The following is a 20,416-nucleotide window of genomic DNA, read 5'->3' on the forward strand; positions in this document are numbered from 1 at the left end:
GTACTCTATAGCATTATTATATGGTAACGCATGATACTGTATTACTACATTAAACTATGTTGTATTTCTATTATGTTGCTATATTAATACATAATCGTTTCAGCTGTACTTGTATATTATGTATACATTCATTTGCAAAATAACTAAAGCTGTCAGATAAATGCAGTGCAGTACAAAGTAAAATATTTCAAATATTTCCCTCTAGTAGTGGAGTAGAAGTATGATGTAGTAACGTATGAGAAGTATTGAATTAAATTAAAATCAGTTACGGTAAAACAGTAATACTTTAAATTAAAAATATACATAGGTAAATACATAAAAGCAAATGATGGGATATATACTCTTTTTCACATATTGTGTTGAACCTTGAAAAAAACAAAAACTTTTCCAGTAGAAGTTCAAAATTACAAATAATGTTATTCAAGATAAATCTACAAATATTGTGTTATAATAATGTTTATTATTTATTATGTTTCCAGAACAGATGGACAATAGTTCCAGTATGGGGATAATAAGGCACAGCATAAATCAATATAATTGCTGAATTAAACAAAAAGGACCTGACCTGTTAACATCGATGAATGATCTTAAATTAAACTTCTTTAACATTATAGACCAAAACAAATATTTTTGTGGCTCAACGTTGTACGTTTACAATCACATTTATTTCAGAATTAAACAAAAAGCAACAAAAAAAAAGGCTCTGATTTCTTGTTAGTCACTCAGAAAAGTTTTATTATTATTATTATTATTATTACTATACAACATTTACATAATACAGATTGAGTATAGTGGATATTATACAAATAGAGCAATAACAAAACAGCCAGAGGGATATTACGCTAGACATAAATAATATAAAACATACAGATATTAAGTTTCTTTATCGCCTTTTTGTTACTCAAATTAGAAAAATTGCTCAACATCATTCATTTTTTTCATTGTTAAATTTATGAATTTAAAAAATCATTTTCAAATATATATAATTAAAACTATTTGTCTCCTTGTCTTGTTTTTTTTAAGAAACCAAACACCACATTTTCCCAGAATGCAAAGTTTTCGTCAGAACTTCTTGGTGACAGATATTCCTCTTTCAACGCATTATCTCTGATACGTCGTGACGCCATTACGTTTAACGTCATTCTCAAACCAGCCAATCACATCACGCGGTTCAAGGAGAGCCGCGGAGAGTTCCTGTTGACGCCGCAGCTGCGTTTTGACCAAACAGTCGAATATACAAACCTCCATATTTCCGTTTCCTCATCGTGTCCGCGGGAGTACAGAGATGAACAGCGTCGGGGAGGCCTGCACCGACCTGAAGCGGGACTACGACCAGTGCTTCAACCGCTGGTTCGCCGAGAAGTTCCTGAAGGGGGACCGCAGCGGCGACCCGTGCACCGAGACCTTCCGCAAGTACCAGCGGTGCGTGCAGAAGGCCATCAAGGAGAAGGACATCCCGGTGGACGGGGTGGAGTTCATGGGCCCCAACAAGGACAAGCCCGAGAGCTGATGATGGAGGAGAAATACAAGACTGATGATCAGTACTGAGGTCAACTTTAGGCCTACTGACCGGGGACACGAGGCCACTGAGCATGCGCAGAAGCAGGGCTGCTGCAGAACAGCTCACGGGAAGAGGAGCCTGAACTGTGCGCGCGTGTGTGTGTGTGTGTGTGTGTGTGTGTCATTTGTTTTGATATATTTGTCTTTTCAGACCTGCTGCTTTTACTTTGGAGTTTTTCCAACCTGAATGTGCTGCTGGAGTTACTGTCAGCAGCTTGTAGAGTTCAAACAATGAATCAGAAATAAACGTCGCAACACACATTGTTGACGTCATGTACCAAATAAAAACACACCTCAACCTCTGGTTAGTGACAGAAACTTAATCCCCAACTATTTTGAGAGTCGATTAATCTTCAAAGTTTCCAGACTCCTGCTCCTGATTTCCTGCTTTTCTGTTTTTTTCTACCATCAAAGTGAAAATTATCTTTGAGTTTTGACAAAACAAGAACTGAGGTCATTCTTCAAGTGACAGATCTACAGCAGGGGGGCCACACTCATTTCAGTTCAGGGGCCACACACAGCCCAATTTGATCTCAAGTGGGCCGGACCAGTAACATCATATAACCTAGAAATATCCACAACTCCAAATGTTTCCTTTTGTTTTTGCCGGTTTTGGCCCCCGATGGAGAACATTACTTGATCATGAAAACAGTCGTCAGCTGCAGCTCTTGAGTGTTTCTGCAGATTTAAACACACAGCACTGATTTTATTTCCTTACAGTTTATTTAACATGAATGTTGACCGGCTGTTTGTAAACAATCAGGAAAGAAATCAAGTGTTATAATTTATTATATGATGTTTTGATTGTTAATTGTCATGTGCCAAGTAAACACACGTCACTCTGGTGCAGCTTCTCCAGCGTCGCTTTGTTCTCGTTATTTCAATATAAACTGAACGTTTGCACATTTTTCTCTAATATCTGACATTTTATGAACTAAAATATTAATTCATTAACTGGAAAAATAACTATTTGGGTTCATTGTTAGCTTTCTTTTCTGTCATCATCTAAGCGACAATTCCTCTGTAAATTTGAATTTATTAACTTTTGTTTTGACAATAAATTAAATATTCAAAACATATTTTGAAACATGCCTTTTTATTTATTTTTACATTAGTTATTGACATGCACATCATATTCCTGTCAGTACTTCCAACCTACATATAACAACAAGAATCTTTTAACTACCATAAGAAGGAATATTCAGCGTCGAGCAGCTGACAGGAAGTGTTCTGGTCAGTGTGTCGTAAAGATGTCATGCCTCACAGGAACTCACAGGAACTTCCTGCTCCTGATGTTTGTTCTTTCTTTTACATGAACTTTGCTCATAAAGCTGTGAATGTATTTGATAAAATGTCAGATTAATGTGTAGAACGGTTTGCTGCCTGTTATAAAATAAAAATACTTCCTCTGACCTTGTTTTTCACTTCCTGCTTCACTTTGTATGTGATGATACAAGATAAATGAAAAACCTTAATTATTCTTCATGAAGCTTCACTTACTCTCTCCAGAGCTTTCGACCAATCAGAAGGTCGTTCACATCCGGCCCGTTTAAAAACATGAATATTCATTAAAATAACGATAACGCTAATATTTAATAACACTATAAAGACACAACATAAAGTTTAGATTTGATTATAGACAGATTGGTGCATTGAATAGAAATCCCAAGAGGTATTCAAATCAATAAAGAGCTTTTTTTCTAAATATTCAGGCATTTCAAAAATAATAAATTGTTTTATTCCAAATATTTAGAGAATTTAAAAATCAATAAATTGTCCTATTTCTAAATATTCTGATATTTTTTAACTGAATAAATTATTTTATTCCGAATGTTTTAATCAACAAAGTGTCTTATTTCCACATTTTCGCAGAACCTTTTTTTGCTACATTGAACATAAGCCTATCACTGAGGCTGAATATATATATATACATATATATATATATGTATATATATATATATATAGATATATATACATATATATATATACGTATATATATATATATATATATATATATATATATCTATATATATACATATATACTGTTCCGCTGATCCAAAGTGTGGATTAATCCGCTGCCCTGTTATAAAAAGCCCTATTCCCTCATAAACATATTTGTAAAGTTGTACGTCTTCAGTAGAACCCTGGGGCTTGCAGCTGAGAGCCTCAGAGAGGAAGTCATAAAACATAAACGTTTTTTAACACACTTGTTGTCAATGAGAAACATTGGGAATAACATCACACCTCATTCAACAGCAATGTTTTCACTTTGTGTGTGTGCAGCTCTGCAGGACAGCAGATGAACGTACGTCACACGTGCTGTAAAAATGATTGACGATAACTTTTACAAGGCTTTCCACTTTTGTTTACAAGGAAACTCCATGAAATTCCAATTGAACTGAACTCGTATAAAGCAGTGCAGTCGCTGTTCTGCTCACAAGAGCCACAGGATAAGGAAGTTGTGGTTTGATGACGTTTTATCAGATCAGACCACTTATCATATCCAGTAATCAGCTCTCAACATGAGTCAAAGCTTTAGTTTGAGATTGTTCGGAGCAGAGTTTATAAAACTTCTCACCTGTGTGGTTGTTGGCATGTTGACTTGAGATTTGCAGTTTATTCATCACGCTCAATTGCAGGTGTTGCAGTTTTCTTTATTGAACCCCAAATGGGGAAATAAATGTGTTATTGCTACAAGGTTTCTGTCCATTCTTCCAAATCTGGATTTGGATTACAAGTGATCCTGACGGTGATCACACATGTTCCACTTTCATGCTTTTCTCCTTTGCATTATATCTGTTTACCCACACAAACGTATCACTCTTACTGCACACTGTACTAATCACACGTCCCCAGAACGCAGATGCTTTGATCCCTTTAGCTGTAATTAAATACTGCTGAGATGCTCAGACATTATGCATGGCACATTTTATTTACTAGCATGTGAACTTGTAGACCATGTTCATCGACTGAAGATTCATTTGAAGATCTTGGAGGAACATTTCAGCTTCTTGCACATTGAAGAGTTCACACCGACGACACTCCGTCTCACTCTGTGGAGGGGAAGAAAGAAACAAAGATGTATTATTGGTCAACCAAACAGGGTGACACAAACAACACCTACAGTAAACAGCAGTTGGAGCAGAGTTGTTCAATTATCACTAATTTCTTTCATAATAATTGTAATGTTGGAGTGCCCCAGGGCTCTTTTCTAGGTCCTCTCTTCTTCAGTTTTTAGAATAATGATCTACCTTCAGAATGTGTTGGAGCTGATTGTATGCAGATGATATAGTAATGTATGTAAATAAAAAAAACTGTGAAGCTGCTCTTAAACCCACACACATATTGGAAAGTGGCTTTCATACTTTGTAGCATCGTCTTGTAGAAAAGGTCTGTATGTTCTTCATACAAAGGGCAGGTGGTGTCCCTTATCAGCATGATGTTGATGTTTCAAGAGAGAAACAACTCCAACTTGAAATACATTGTTGTCATCTTAGACACGACTCTGCTTCAAAAACAAAGTACAATAATTCTAATTCAATCTAAAGAAAGTTTTTATAAATACTATGATGCTCTCTTGTTTAATCACGTGGTCTCTTACCATCAATACAATTATACAAAGCTGGACAATGAACCCCAACTGCAAGACACCATCATTGTTATACACTAGATATGGTCTAGTTTGCTAGAAATGTCGTATTACATTTCACCAGCCAAATGTTTTGGAGTGCTGTGTTTTAATGGCCAATTGAACATCTGGACAAAGCACAACAGCTGGAAAGTGTCTCTTTGATTAACATATTTACAGTTAAGTTCAATACAATGATGCAATTTACCTATAAAAATTAATAAAGGGAAGTTTAAGATGAGGACAAATTCTTCTAATTAATTCAATTTATGGCAATCGACAACACGAATCGACAACACGAATGGAGAACAGGAAGCTGATCTTACACACTGCTTGAAGTTTTAAGTGTTTATCTGCATTGGATGTAGCTGCTTTTGCCAGTTATAACATGCAGCTCCCCGACACACTCCAGAGGAAATGTCCCGTCTGTTCTCTTCCTCTGCTTTTACAACCAACGAGATGAAACACGTCCCACCAGCAATTCTGTGATTTACTTTGGAGAGCTTAGCTTTTATAATCCTGGCTCATCTACCTCAGTTTGTTTTCCTTTGTTTCTCACAGTGACTGTGGAAGTGATCGTGAGAGTATCCCAACAATGAAAAGCAAGAGTCAGAGTCCAACCTCTTTGTTTTACTTCAGCGTGTCTGTTACCTCATGAGTCTGTAATGTTTAGCAAATGTTTCATGACCAAAGTCATAACCTACGCCTTTGGTTACATTACATTACAATCTTTGTAGGGCTGCAACTACTGATTCTTTTTATAATAGATTAATCAGCTGCTTATTTTCTTAATCCATTGTTTAGACTATAGAAACCTTTTCTAAAAGGCCCAGTTTATGTGTTCAGATGTTTTGTTCTGACCTTCAAACTGTGGAAAACTCAAAGAGAATAAATTGATGACATAAATCAGATAAAAGCAGAAAATCCTCACAATTGAATTTTTGACATTTTGAATTATTTGTTGATTTTCAAACTATTAAACACTCATTAATGATCCACACTGCTGCACGGACATGTTCCTTCTTCACCATGAACACACACTGCAGTTTATTTTGAGTCAATCCGACACACACCGTCCTGCTGCCACAAACACTCACTACAGCACCAAATGTGGATTATTCCATGAAAATAATCCCTTACAAATGAACTTTTCCTCTTGTTTTTGTTTGAGCAAACTACAGTGACCAGCTGTAATTATTAATGACTGAGCCAAAAACAACAACTATATATTTCTGAAGCGTTAAAGATTTCTACTTAGCCATTACTTTTCCTGTGGTGTCCCCCAAGGTTCAATACTTGGCCCTCTTCTTTTTCCCCCTCTTTAAATTCTACTATTAAGCGGAATTATACATAAATACAATCCAGATGGCAAATTAAATTGACGAGTAACACCCTATTACATACCAGCTACAGGCTAATGTATAATATTTAATTCCCATAAACCACAGCTAAATATAATGTCATCTTTAGATCGTTAAATGTTCTATATGTAATTTTCTACCTCGAGGGATCTCTCAATCCAAACAGTCAATTTGCTCAGCTTGCTTCTCTGACAACTTAAGATCCAGACGTCCGATGACTACAATTCTTCATCAGGTTAAAATATAGAGTTAAAAACCATCAAGATCTAAAGAGTGTCTTGTAAAAATGTAGATTAAAAATGGATAAAAAGTAAATTCATGACGTCTGCTGGGAGGCGACCACAACGATGACGCTGCTCAAAGGTCTTTTTAAAAGGTCCAAACATGATTCAAATGTAAATTGACATAAAATGTAAGAAAGATAGATAGTTATGAGTCTCCTACTTTACTTGAATCCTAAATCGGCCTTCATAATGTATAATGTAAAGCGCACACCCACGACCAACCTCGATAAAACACATCCTGATTACTGTAATCATGTCTCACGTCCTCCCTGCTTACCTGCTTTAAGGCCTCTGCTATTTGTTCAAGCTTGGGCTTCAATTTATACCCGCGGATTCCTTGGACAGCGGGCTCCCACTCTTCAAGCAGGACATCAATTTCCTGAGCAGAACAATTCAGGGAGGACCCCGGGCAATTCTGCTGGAGAGAGAGACATTGAGAGGGAGACAGAGACGCCATGAAGACAGCAACCACCACCTCATTACACAAACAATGGGCAAATCTGGAGCTTAAATATGATGCTGAAATGAACTGAAATACATCATATAATAATAATAATAATAATAATAATAATAATAATATATAAATCAACTGATTTAATATCATAAGTCAAATAATGTCATGATGATAGGTTTCCTATTCCTTCTATCTTTTTATTATTGTATAATTGTGAATCCTGCGTACACGCACATTATTGTCCCCTCCAGTTCCTAAAGAGTTATTTAAGTGAATATCTGATGAAGACCTGGCGTCGAAACGTCAGTCTCTAAATAAAGTTTTTTTCCTTAAATCTGTGTGCTCCAGTTTATACTTTGGACCAAATCTCTGAAGTCCCTCCTGATGCATGATTTCCTGACTAAATGTAGAAAATAGAGGACCAGAGGTTTTGAGGCTTTGTGCTACTTCCTGCCATCAGCTTATATATGTGGACCGCCGAGAGTTACACGTCCAGCCAAAGGTACATAAATGGTCAAATGCAGATTTTGTTTCTTTAATTTCTGTCATAACTTAAACAATGTGTGGGCTTTTATTACTATGCTATGGAAATGATTTAAGCAGCTGAGGACCTTTGTCTTTGCAACGACATCAGATGTTGTTACGTGCCGTGGTGCGTGCTGTGTGGTGCGTGTCTCTCTCTCCCTCTGCTTGGCTCTCCCCAGGTGCAGCTCCCTCAGGTGCCGGCAATTCGCAATCAGTGCCTGCACAAAAGGCTGGGGGGGGGGCAATACCAGGCTCTCTTCTTCTCCTCCTGCTCAGTGTGTGAGCTTGGTGTCGGTCCTCTACTGTGGTGGAGTGGTTAAGGAGCTGTGGAGCAGCATTGTGAATTTGTGAAGATACTTTGTGTTACCATCTCTGGTGTGTCGCTTTCTGTTAAGAAAGTTGTTTTTAGTTGTGCCTTTGTGTAGTGGTTGGGGAGCTTTTTCTTTGTATATTCATTAAATGCTCTTTCCTTTTACCGTTGCCTCGTGCTCACTTTCTTTGCCCGGGTTACTAAATTTCTTGTTGTTACTTCCCCACCCGCCCTAGACTAGTAGGGAACGTAACAGATGGGGGCTCGTCTGGGATCTTGAAAAAAGGAGCGTGAGTAACTGATTTGTTTTTGTGTACTGGTGTGTGAATGTGCAACATTGTCTCAAAGTCTGTGTGTTAACAACTTCCTCAGTCTAGTCAGGGGGGTGTCTATCTGGACTGTATCGGTTCTTCCTTCAGGCGCTCAATTATTTTTGTTTTTTATTTTCGGAGTAATCCTGGGTGGGGATTAAGTCCCTCCCTGTTGGAGGCAGGCGTTTCAGGGTTTCGACCGCTGATGTGTGCCTTTAAAGTTGCCTCGAGCCCGGCAAGCTCCAGAAGATAGGTAGGCAAGTTATCAGTAAAGTAGGAGCTGGGGAAGATTGTTTCAGGAAGAGTCAATGTTTGTGTTTTTTGTTTTGCTTACTGTAAATGGTAATACAGCATTCAAGAGTGTTTGAATAGAGGATGGCTTCTTTTGGGTTGGAGAAGTTTGTGGTCCATCCTACGCTGTGTCAGCTAGACTGCTGTAGGAAAATTGATTACGGTTAATTGCTGGCCATTATACAATTCTTGTCTCCACTAGTCTCGTGAAAAGTGACTTGAAAGCTGCCTTACTCAAAGGGCTAATTGAGCAGGGAGTGTTGTGTGTGCCTGATTCTGTGGAATCTCCTTGCATGGTGGCCGGGGCTGATGCAGCAGTATCCCATGGTGAGGGCGGCTCTGAAGTTACTCCTGCTATGCAGTGTCGTGGGTCACAGGACAAACTTTTCACCTTGCCTCAGTTTGATGCATTTTCTGCAGAGTCCTTTCCTACAGGCTCGAAGTTAGATGCTAGACTAAAGGTACGGTTGGCTCGTCTCCAATTGGAGAAGGGTGAGCGTGGGTTTCAACTGGAATTAAAGAAGCTGGAGGCAGACACAGCCATTCGAATGCGTAAGTTGGAGCTGCAAACAAATAGGGTGGGTAACTCCCGTGTGGCAACATTTCCCTCCGGTTTGGCTGACCCATTTGATGTGAGCAAGCACATTAATTCGGTCCCCATTTTTCGTGAGTCTGAAGTCGAGTCTTACTTTGGTGCATTTGAGCGCATTGCTGTTTCTCTGCACTGGCCTGAAGACGTCTGGGCAATACTATTGCAGTGCAAGCTAATTGGAAAGGCTCAGGAGGCTTTCTCGTCTCTCTCGGTGGAAGATGGTTTAGTCTATGAGAATATTAAATGTGCTATCCTCAGAGCGTACGAGCTTGTGCCCGAGGCCTACCGACAGCAGTTTCATGACCTGAAGAAAATCCCTGGCCAGACATATGTAGACTTTGCAAGGGAAAAGGGAATATTGTTTAACGGGTGGTGTAGAGCACATAAGGCTACCAACTTAGCATCAGTGTGTGAGCTGATGATGATGGAAGAATTTAAAAACTGTGTCCCAGAGCGTACTGTTGTTTATTTAAACGAATACAAGGTAAACACCCTACAGCAGGCTGCAATTCTGGCAGATGAGTGTGCACTCACCCACAAAACAGTTTTTTCTCAGCGTGATACCCCTCGTAGAGATTCGTACAGCAGAGCTCGTGACACACCTGTCCCCCGTTCCAATGGTCCTTCGTCAGTTCCTAGACCAGAGAGAGCTTGTTTTTTTTTGTCACACCCCCGGTCATTTGATTGCAGACTGCGCAGCCTGGCAGCAGCAAGCAGGTGGTCCTAGGCCGCCCCAGGGAGTGGCTTTGATAAAAACAGTGTCTCTTAGTGGTCAGATCCCTGCTAACAAAGAGCCTGATAAGTGTTTCAAACCATTCATCTCTACTGCCTTTGTCTCTCTGTCAGGGAAGGTGGAGGAACAGCGTCAGGTCACTGTGTTGCGAGACAGTGGTGGGTCACAGTCCTTTATCCTTGCTAGTGCCCTACCCTTGAGTGCTGAGTCTGCCTGTGGTGCAAGTGTGGTGGTAAGAGGTATTGGGATGGGCTGTGTGCCCGCACCTCTTCACTTTATTTATGTGCTAAACTGTCTACTGGTTGTTTGCTAGTTGTCGTACTCCCTGTTTTTTTTCTCCCTGTTCCACCAGCCCCGCCGTGTCCCGTTCCAGCTATTGATGAGCCCTTTGAACATGTTATTGCGGAATGTGTGTGTCTCCACCTGTTTCCCTGAGGCCATTCCATTGTATAAGAGCACGGCACCCGCCATCACTAAAGCATTGACCAAGTTTTTCACCACCTTTGGGTTACTGAAAATTGTGCAGACCGATCAGAGAACCAATTTCCTCGCCAAGGTCTTCAGACAGACTTTGCAGTCGTTGGGTGTTTCCCATTCAGTCTCTAGGGCCTACCACCCTGAGTCGCAAGGTGCCCGTGAGCACGTGCATCAGACATTAAAGTCGATGCTTGGGAAGTACTGTCATGACACTGGGGAAGTACTGTCATGACACTGGGAAGGACTGGGATGAGGGTGTGCCTTCCGTCCTATTCGCTATTCGTGAAGCGAAACAAGATTCTTTTGGGTTCAGCCCAGCTGAACTAGTGTTCGGTCACAATGTGCATGGCCCGTTAAAAGTGCTAAAAGATAAGCTAATGTGTGATTCCCTGCCAAAAAACTGATGTGCTTCAGGTTGTGTCCCAGTATCGTGAGCGTTTGCAACAGGCATCTAGGCTAGTAAGGGAGGCAATTTCTTCCTCTCGGGACAACATGAAGAAGCGGTTTGATAGAAGAGCAGTTGAGCGACAGTTCCCGCCCGCTCTATCATTCCAGAGGAGCTACCCAGGGGGAGCAGAAAATGGATACGGAGGGAGCTGACAATGTGGTGGCGGATGCACTGTCCCGTGGGTGAGATCCTCATCGCACGGTTCCAAAATGTGTGGGGTGTGGTGTAAACTGTGACCAAACACGTGTTTGGTTTTAAGGGAGGGGGTGTTACGTGCCATGGTGCGTGTGTGTGTCTCTCTCTCCCTCTGCTTGGCTCTCCCCAGGTGCAGCTCCCTCAGGTGCCGGCAATTCACAATCAGTGCCTGCACAAAAGGCTGGGGGGGGCAATACCAGGCTCTCTTCTTCTCCTCCTGCTCAGTGTGTGAGCTTGGTGTCGGTCCTCTACTGTGGTGGAGTGGTTAAGGAGCTGTGGAGCAGCATTGTGAATTTGTGAAGATACTTTGTGTTACCATCTCTGGTGTGTCGCTTTCTGTTAAGAAAGTTGTTTTTAGTTGTGCCTTTGTGTAGTGGTTGGGGAGCTTTTTCTTTGTATATTCATTAAATGCTCTTTCCTTTTAATCCGTTGCCTCGTGCTCACTTTCTTTGCCCGGGTTACTAAATTTCTTGTTGTTACTTCCCCACCCGCCCTAGACTAGTAGGGAACGTAACAGATGTCAAGACAAGGTACTATACGATAAGGTACCGTACGGTAAGATACGGTAACATAAGATATGGTGAGATACAGCAAGATACAGTGAGATATGGTAAGACTATAAGATAAGAGGATGCTCATACCTGGTAGTCTTCGCTGGTGGGCGTGTACAGTCTGCAGTTCAATGATTTCTAAGGGAAAATAAAAAGTTACGTGTTAAATATAAGTTTGTACATTACTTTTGTGTTTAACATGCATATCAGTTTTAAGTACAGGGAATAACCATGGCATCCTCTGATTGGAAATATTTGTAATGGCCATTTAATTGTATTTATGTCTATCAACAGTGGCCCAAGTACAGTTATGGTGTTTAGCCATGTTAGTGGTGTAGCGTGGTGCACCACTTGGGTCCAGACTGAAATATTTCAACAACTTTTGGATGGATTCCCATGAATTATAGTAGTCGTGTTCTCCAGAGGATAAATCCTAATGACTTGTCCTCTAGGCCCAACTTAAGGTCAAAGTTTTCACTTATTCAGTGATAAAATTAATTCCAATTTCCAATTATCAGCCTCAGCTGTACTATGTATTTACTGCTAATTAGCCAATGTTAGCATGATAACAAGCTTACATGAAGGGAATAATGTGGCTTTACAAGGTCAACACCACTGTGGAAGTTCATTTAATTAATCAATCTGGGTTAAGACCTGTGAGAGCAAAGTATTATTTAATTCAGTAAGCTCTAATACCACTGTGAAAATACTCTAAACGTCCCGCACGCAAAAAGTAATTGTGTTAATGTGAGTAATGAAGTGGGGAAGTTTCATGTTATCTGTTGTTGTTATTATTATTATTATTATTATTATTATTCACCTTTTAGTGTTCCCCTTAAATCAGTCAACACATCCACAGCTCACATTATAGATTGTAATTTTACAGTTTGAATTCATCAATGTTTAGATTTATCTGTAAATTGTAACATTATAGTTACAACTTACAGAACATTTGACTTGTATAGACATTTTATTTTAAGTTTTTTTAATATTTACCCACTAAACTAATTGAGATAAAATATTTTACATTAACTAACCTGCTTTTTAAATGCTTGAATTTGAACTGAATCAGTGCAGGTTATGCTATTACTACATTATAAAATGTCTTTAAATGTTCTTATTTCTATGGAGAATAAACAAGTGTGTGTTTTGACAGTAAGACGCTGCCGAGCTTAATGGACTTCCTCGCTGTGAGTCAGGCACATTCCTCGGGTGCAGCGTTACATAAATCTGCTCCACTACTTTCTGTTCATTATCTGCAACATGCTACCTTACATAATATAATATTATATATATATATATATATATATATATATATCTCAAGCAAGCTGCACCCATAATCATGCAGGCTGTTAAATCATGTGTGGGATCGGTCCCATGCAGCGCCACAATTTCATCAACATTATATAAACTGAGATGAACAACGAAGTGATTTCTGTATTTAAAGAAACATCTCACTAACGAATCATTTGAGAACAAAAACGTTGAACAGTGAACCCACCAACTCTCTAGAATAAGATATTTATAGATTCTTCAGTGACGCAGTGAAAGTGTATTTTCTTTATATTAAAGTTCATACCAAGTGTGGGGCTTTACTGATGAGGAACTTGACCTTTCGGAGGATGTCTTTTGTGCAGGGTTTGGCGGCGGCTGGTGTCGGCGTCAGGCCGAGGAGATAGGCGAGACACAGGTACCCAGTCACCAGAGCTAACCTCCCTCTCAGCATGGCACGGGCAGCACAACCATCATCACATCATCCTCTGCTGTCTCACGCTGCTGCGACGTCCTCATGGAGATACACAGCCTCCATGTTCCCTCGAGGATTTTCAGGATTCACCTTTAAAAGTGCAAATCAATCAAAGCTGATTTGGTCCATGTTAGAAGTTTCACTGAGCAAATCTTCCCGTTATCCTGCGAGAGACTCCAAAAACACTTGGAAAAGGCTAAAACAAAAGGGTCTAAAAAGTCTCCATGAATTCACATCAAAGTTACATCTTGATTTACGGTCAGAACATCCTCCAGTCAGACGGTTCCCAGATTACAGAATATGACATGAAGGTACGTTTAGAAATAATGCGATCTGAAAACCATCCAAAGCATAAAATCCGTCAAGTAAACGACCTTTTGTTTCTGCTTCAACAACGTAATGTGTCTCTTGGGTTTAACTGTGAGAAGAAGATGAAGCAGATCAGTGCAGAACGTTTCCCTCCACCAGCAGCTTGTCCTCCACGTGGCTGAAGGCAGGAAAGTGTCTTCCACGAGCTTCACTCTCCTTCTGTCACTTTCTCCCCTTTCCCCTCCGGTTTTACTTTCTCACTCCTCCCATTCCTCCTCCGTCGGCTCACTGATTAGATCTGTCCCTACTCCTCCCTCTTCTTTCTGAGACTTCTCAATCTGGTTCTCCACCTCTCCAACTTCTCCCAACTTTTCTTATTTCAGGGAGTCAAAGCTCAATAAATCCCCCAGATGATGGGAGAGATGGTTGTATGGCGAGTAACACAACTAGCTGAGGAAAATCACTAATATGTTCAAAGGATATGAATCTCCTGACACAAAAACTTGATTGTGTCAGAAGTCAGAGGATGACGTGTGTGAACTCTTCATGCTTTTAGCTTCAGGGCTCATACATGGACCACACACTGCCAATGTGATCTCAGTAGAACCATTGCATAATAACATACAACTCAAGGAAGTCAATTCTGCAAGAGTTCGCAATTTATGAACAATCCATTTTCACAACTGATGATGGACAGACTAAAAACAGATCGCTTCTGCCAACAATTCATTTATTTTACCACAAGTCCTCGCAAGTCCTTGTCTTTTTCTCTTTGATGAGTCAGACAGTGGCTGTTACGTGTTGTGTGTTACGTGTTGTGTGTTGTGTTGTGTGTTACGTGTTGTGTTGTGTGTTGTGGTGTGTGTTACGTGTTGTGTGTTGCGTGTTGTGGTGTGTGTTACGTGCTGTGGTGTGTGTTGTGGTGTGTGTTACGTGTTGTGTGTTGCGTGTTGTGGTGTGTGTTGCGTGTTGTGGTGTGTGTTACGTGTTGTGTGTTGCGTGTTGTGGTGTGTGTTGCGTGTTGTGGTGTGTGTTACGTGCTGTGGTGTGTGTTGCGTGTTGTGGTGTGTGTTACGTGTTGTGTGTTGCGTGTTGTGGTGTGTGTTACGTGTTGTGTGTTGCGTGTTGTGGTGTGTGTTACGTGTTGTGTGTTGCGTGTTGTGGTGTGTGTTACATGCTGTGGTGTGTGTTGTGGTGTGTGTTATGTGTTGTGTGTTGCGTGTTGTGGTATGTGTTACGTGTTGTGTGTTGCGTGTTGTGGTGTGTGTTACGTGCTGTGGTGTGTGTTGCGTGTTGTGGTGTGTGTTATGTGTTGTGTGTTGCGTGTTGTGGTATGTGTTACGTGTTGTGTGTTGCGTGTTGTGGTGTGTGTTACGTGCTGTGGTGTGTGTTGCGTGTTGTGGTGTGTGTTATGTGTTGTGTGTTGCGTGCTGTGGTGTGTGTTGCGTGTTGTGGTGTGTGTTACGTGTTGTGTGTTGCGTGTTGTGGTGTGTGTTACGTGCTGTGGTGTGTGTTGCGTGTTGTGGTGTGTGTTGTGTGTTGCGTGTTGTGGTGTGTGTTGCGTGTTGTGGTGTGTGTTACGTGTTGTGTGTTGCGTGTTGTGTGTGTTGCGTGTTGTGGTGTGTGTTACGTGCTGTGGTGTGTGTTGCGGTGTGTGTTACGTGTTGTGTGTTGCGTGTTGTGGTGTGTGTTACGTGCTGTGGTGTGTGTTGTGGTGTGTGTTACGTGCTGTGGTGTGTGTTGCGTGTTGTGGTGTGTGTTACATGTTGTGTGTTGTGGTGTGTGTTACGTGCTGTGGTGTGTGTTGCGTGTTGTGGTGTGTGTTACATGTTGTGTGTTGCGTGTTGTGGTGTGTGTTACATGCTGTGGTGTGTGTTACGTGCTGTGTGTTGCGTGTTGTGGTGTGTGTTACATGCTGTGTGTTACATGCTGTGGTGTGTGTTACATGCTGTGTGTTGCGTGTTGTGGTGTGTGTTACATGCTGTGGTGTGTGTTACGTGCTGTGTGTTACATGCTGTGGTGTGTGTTACATGCTGTGTGTTGCGTGTTATGGTGTGTGTTACATGCTGTGTGTTGCGTGTTGTGGTGTGTGTTACATGCTGTGGTGTGTGTTACGTGCTGTGTGTTGCGTGCTGTGTGTTGCGTGTTGTGGTGTGTGTTACATGTTGTGGTGTGTGTTACGTGCTGTCATTTCTCTCCTTTTCGACACAGATATTTCCCCCCAGCGGCCCCCACATGAACAGTAGCTACAGCGCTACCCCCAGACGACAAATAGGAATAACATAAAACATATACAATTTTGAATTAATGACTTCTCTGCAATTTCTACCACTTTGCAAAGTCCAGTGGCTCAGGCCGTATGTTTGACACTCCTGCTGTAGAAAGTCCTCTTTACAAATAGAGCAACAGTTGAAGAAGAAGAGAAGAAACTGGAAGCTCAGCATCAAAATGTGTGAAGATTTAATTACAATGGAAATCACAGTTTGAACCTCTTCAATCTAACCACGGGGTGCACTGCAGAGGGCCCACGTAAAATAATTAGGGCTGTCAACCGATTACATTTTTTGAATCTAATTAATTACAAGCTGTGTGATTAATTAATCTAAATTAATCTCATATCAATATTTGCTGTGAGAAGCATTTCAAAATATTCAAATGGATTTAGAAGATGAATCGATGAGTAGCTTTATAAACTGTCAACATGTCTTTTATTTAATACTCTTTCTCCAATATCTTGTTTGTCACAATCATCTCAGACGACACAGACCAACAGTTTGACATAAAGTACAATTTAAAATCTGGCATAACATCTTTCATTGCACAATAAACAATATGTTTAAAAGTTGCGTCTTTGACTTCATGTGTGAAGCCTCCGTTAGCCCCCTGTCCTCTACCACCTGCAGTCCGTTGCAATACATCTCCGATGGAGTTGTTAACATGTCTCAGGTAGAAGATCTTAACGTGTCTCAGGTAGACCGACTCATGCTGCATCTGAACGCCTGATCGAGAGATGATAAGACGGGTCGCTCACTTTAGCATCAGCGGCGTTGCTAGCTAGCTCCGAGCGATTAATCTGCATACATTTCTTTTGTCGCGTTATTTTTTCTGTGATTAATTAATCGAAATGAACGCACTAATTTGACAGCCCTAAAAATAATATTAATATATATTTAATAATTAAAGGTTCAGTAATGATCGAGGGTCTGTTATGCTCTTCTGTACTGGAAAACAAATTCAAAAAGTTTAACAGTCAAACACTGAGGAAACATTGACTCATTTAATAATTGTATTCTTATTTTGGGGACAATTTCTTTGTTAAAAAAAAGTTAGGATTGAAAGAAAGTGGGCAAAAAAATATGTATTTCAACTATTTCTCCCCACCACTATATTTGGCATTTGAATACAGATTAAAAATACAAAAACTTACATAGACACAGTTCTGTTAATACTATATGTATCAGTATCTATCAGTATCTGTGTCTGTATCAGTTTCTGTATCAGAATCCGTATCTATATATATATATATATATATATATATATATATATATATATATATATATATCTGTCTCTGTATATCTGTATCTGTATATATCTGTCTCTGTATATATCTGTCTCTATATATCTGTCTCTGTATATCTGTCTCTGTATATCTGTATATCTGTCTCTGTACATATCTGTCTCTGTATATATCTGTCTCTGTATATATCTGTCTCTATATATCTGTCTCTGTATATCTGTCTCTGTATATCTGTCTCTGTATATCTGTCTCTGTATATCTGTCTCTGTATATCTGTATCTGTATATCTGTCTCTGTATATATCTGTCTCTGTATATATCTGTCTCTGTATATATCTGTCTCTATATATCTGTATCTGTATATATCTGTCTCTGTATATCTGTCTCTGTATATATCTGTCTCTGTATATATCTGTCTCTGTATATATCTGTCTCTATATATCTGTATCTGTATATATCTGTCTCTGTATATATCTGTCTCTGTATATCTGTCTCTGTATATATCTGTCTCTGTATATATCTGTCTCTATATATCTGTATCTGTATATATCTGTCTCTGTATATATCTGTCTCTATATATCTGTCTCTGTATATCTGTCTCTGTATATCTGTATCTGTATATATCTGTCTCTGTATATATATGTCTCTGTATATATCTGTCTCTGTATATATCTGTCTCTATATATCTGTCTCTGTATATCTGTCTCTGTATATCTGTCTCTGTATATCTGTCTCTGTATATCTGTCTCTGTATATATATGTCTCTGTATATATCTGTCTCTGTATATATCTGTCTCTATATATCTGTCTCTGTATATATCTGTCTCTGTATATATCTGTCTCTGTATATATCTGTCTCTATATATCTGTATCTGTATATATCTGTCTCTGTATATATCTGTCTCTATATATCTGTCTCTGTATATCTGTCTCTGTATATCTGTATCTGTATATATCTGTCTCTGTATATATATGTCTCTGTATATATCTGTCTCTGTATATATCTGTCTCTATATATCTGTCTCTGTATATATCTGTCTCTGTATATCTGTCTCTGTATATCTGTCTCTGTATATATCTGTCTCTGTATATCTGTATCTGTATATCTGTCTCTGTATATCTGTCTCTGTATATATCTGTCTCTGTATATATCTGTCTATACTGTCTCTGTATATATCTGTCTCTGTATATATCTGTCTCTGTATATATCTGTCTCTGTAGATCTGTCTCTGTATATATCTGTATCTGTATATCTGTATCTGCATATATCTGTCTCTGTATATATCTGTCTCTGTAGATCTGTCTATGTAACGTTGGATTGACATTTTGAGACACTATGCAGGAGGATTAATGGTAATGAGGGAGATGCTGCATACGTGGGAAAGTTGAAATGTATTTCCTGCAAAGAAGCAGCGGAGCCCTCCTCCTCCTCCTCCATCCAGATGTTGGTGGGAAAGTTATTCACTGACATTTCTAAAAGGGTGAGTTCACCAAAATGACTGAAGGCTGAAGATGTTCAGTGAGAGCTCATTCTGATCATTAAGTTACACAAAAACATTTTGTATCTATCTGCTCACTGACAGAACCTTCTGCCTTTTATCTTCTATTTAAAAAAGCATTTATCTTTGTTGGATTTGTTTTAGAGAGTTAAAGTGATAACTGAAAGATTCATTCACTTCTGATGAAAACTGAATCTGAAAGAATCTTTGGATTCTGCTGAGAAACAGAAACTTATGTTCTGTCTTCTACAAATGACAAGAATAAACCACGAATATCCCGTTTTATAACCACGTAATTATCTTCATGTTCGTGCTTTTAATGAGTGTTCTCTTTCAACACGTTTTATTTATTTACATTAAACAACACCAACAGTTTTATGGTTGTGTTTCAAACTTTTCAAATACGCAGTCATTAGATAGAAAACACTTTCTAAACTTCCACGAGGTGAGGAAATATATAACAGCCGGGTCCAGTTTACAGTTTACAGTTTAAAGAACACAGCAGTTATAGTATTCTGCTCGGGGGGGTGAGTGTGTGTGTGTGTGTCTGTGTGTGTGTCTGTGTGTGTGTAGATGTGTGTGTGTGTGTAGATGTGTGTGTGTGTTTGTGTAGATGTGTGTGTGTGTAGACGTGTATGTGTGTGTGTGTAGATATGTGTGTGTAGACGTGTGTGTGTGTGTGTGTGTAGATGTGTGTGACATATTTAACAAATTAAAACTCCTGTTCGATTTCCAGGAATAATTCAAACGTTGCTCCGTGACGTCTTTCTGCAGAAACGATGTCAGGTCTGAGTAATCGTGAAGGAAGAAGAAACTAGCGTCGTGTCACGGGAGAAAAGACGCGAGTCACGGGAATCTGCAGAGTGGCGACCTGAAGAAACTCAAGTTTAGTTTTAGAGTTTGCAGCTCGAGGCATCGCTTCCTCAGGACGAAGTGTAATAACAATTTAACATTTATTTGACTGTTTGACTGAGATGTATATAAAGTCAAATAAATGCTGATAGAGACAGAGTTGTCTTTTTACATTTATTTGAGATCTCAAAGGCACCAGTCCTACAGAATACAGCGTAATCTGTAGGAGGGCACAGGTTGGAAGAAAACACATAGGCATTTTATACAGTTTGGTTTGGAGAAGAGGTGATGAAAAACCACAGGGGGCCGGGCCAAACTGCCCTTTGATGCTTGTAAGGTAATAGTTATGTAAACAGAATATTGGGTGATGCACTCAATATTCTGTGTCAGTGAGTTAATCAGTTTGATCAGGATGAGTCTGTCTTGTATTAACATGAAATGGCAGTTGGCCCTGGTTTGATCTAACCGACACTCCTATGTTAGCATCAAATGGGAGTTGGCTTGTTTAACATAGGAAACTTGTACATAATTAAACAGTTGACATTTAAATTGCTATTACAGTGTGTAGGTGTGTGTGTGTGTGTGTGTTTAGTTTAATCTTTCTATACTGTAATCAAACTGCTCATCTGTCGCTGGACTTTGCTTTCATTTTATCTCTCCGTGATATCTTTATTGTTTGCACCAACATACCAAAGCCATGTCCTTGCATGTGAAGTGGCCATAAAGCAGATTCTGATTATATTACTGGATTGTAATCGTTGTATCAATGTGTT

The 20,416-nt window shown here is 39.6% G+C and overlaps 1 protein-coding gene across 2 annotated transcripts; it reads left to right on the forward strand.

The window, feature by feature from the left end:
- Positions 1-1,137: 1,137 nt before the first annotated feature.
- On the forward strand, positions 1,138-20,231 carry triap1 (TP53 regulated inhibitor of apoptosis 1). 2 transcript variants are annotated; one of them, XR_003832048.1, is made up of 2 exons: positions 1,138-1,680; positions 20,212-20,231. XR_003832048.1 is itself a non-coding variant. In XM_029428451.1 (1 exon), the coding sequence occupies exon 1, from the start codon at positions 1,286-1,288 to the stop codon at positions 1,508-1,510; it is 225 nt and encodes a 74-aa protein (XP_029284311.1). In that variant the 5' UTR covers positions 1,138-1,285; the 3' UTR covers positions 1,511-2,972. The 2 variants fall into 2 exon arrangements, 1 of the variants encoding a protein (XP_029284311.1); XM_029428451.1 differs by lacking the exon at positions 20,212-20,231 and having other exon boundaries at positions 1,138-2,972.
- The last annotated feature ends 185 nt before the right edge of the window (positions 20,232-20,416 follow it).

Source organism: Cottoperca gobio, unplaced genomic scaffold (assembly GCF_900634415.1).
Source record: "Cottoperca gobio unplaced genomic scaffold, fCotGob3.1 fCotGob3_93arrow_ctg1, whole genome shotgun sequence".
NCBI classification, from domain to species: Eukaryota; Metazoa; Chordata; class Actinopteri; order Perciformes; family Bovichtidae; genus Cottoperca; species Cottoperca gobio.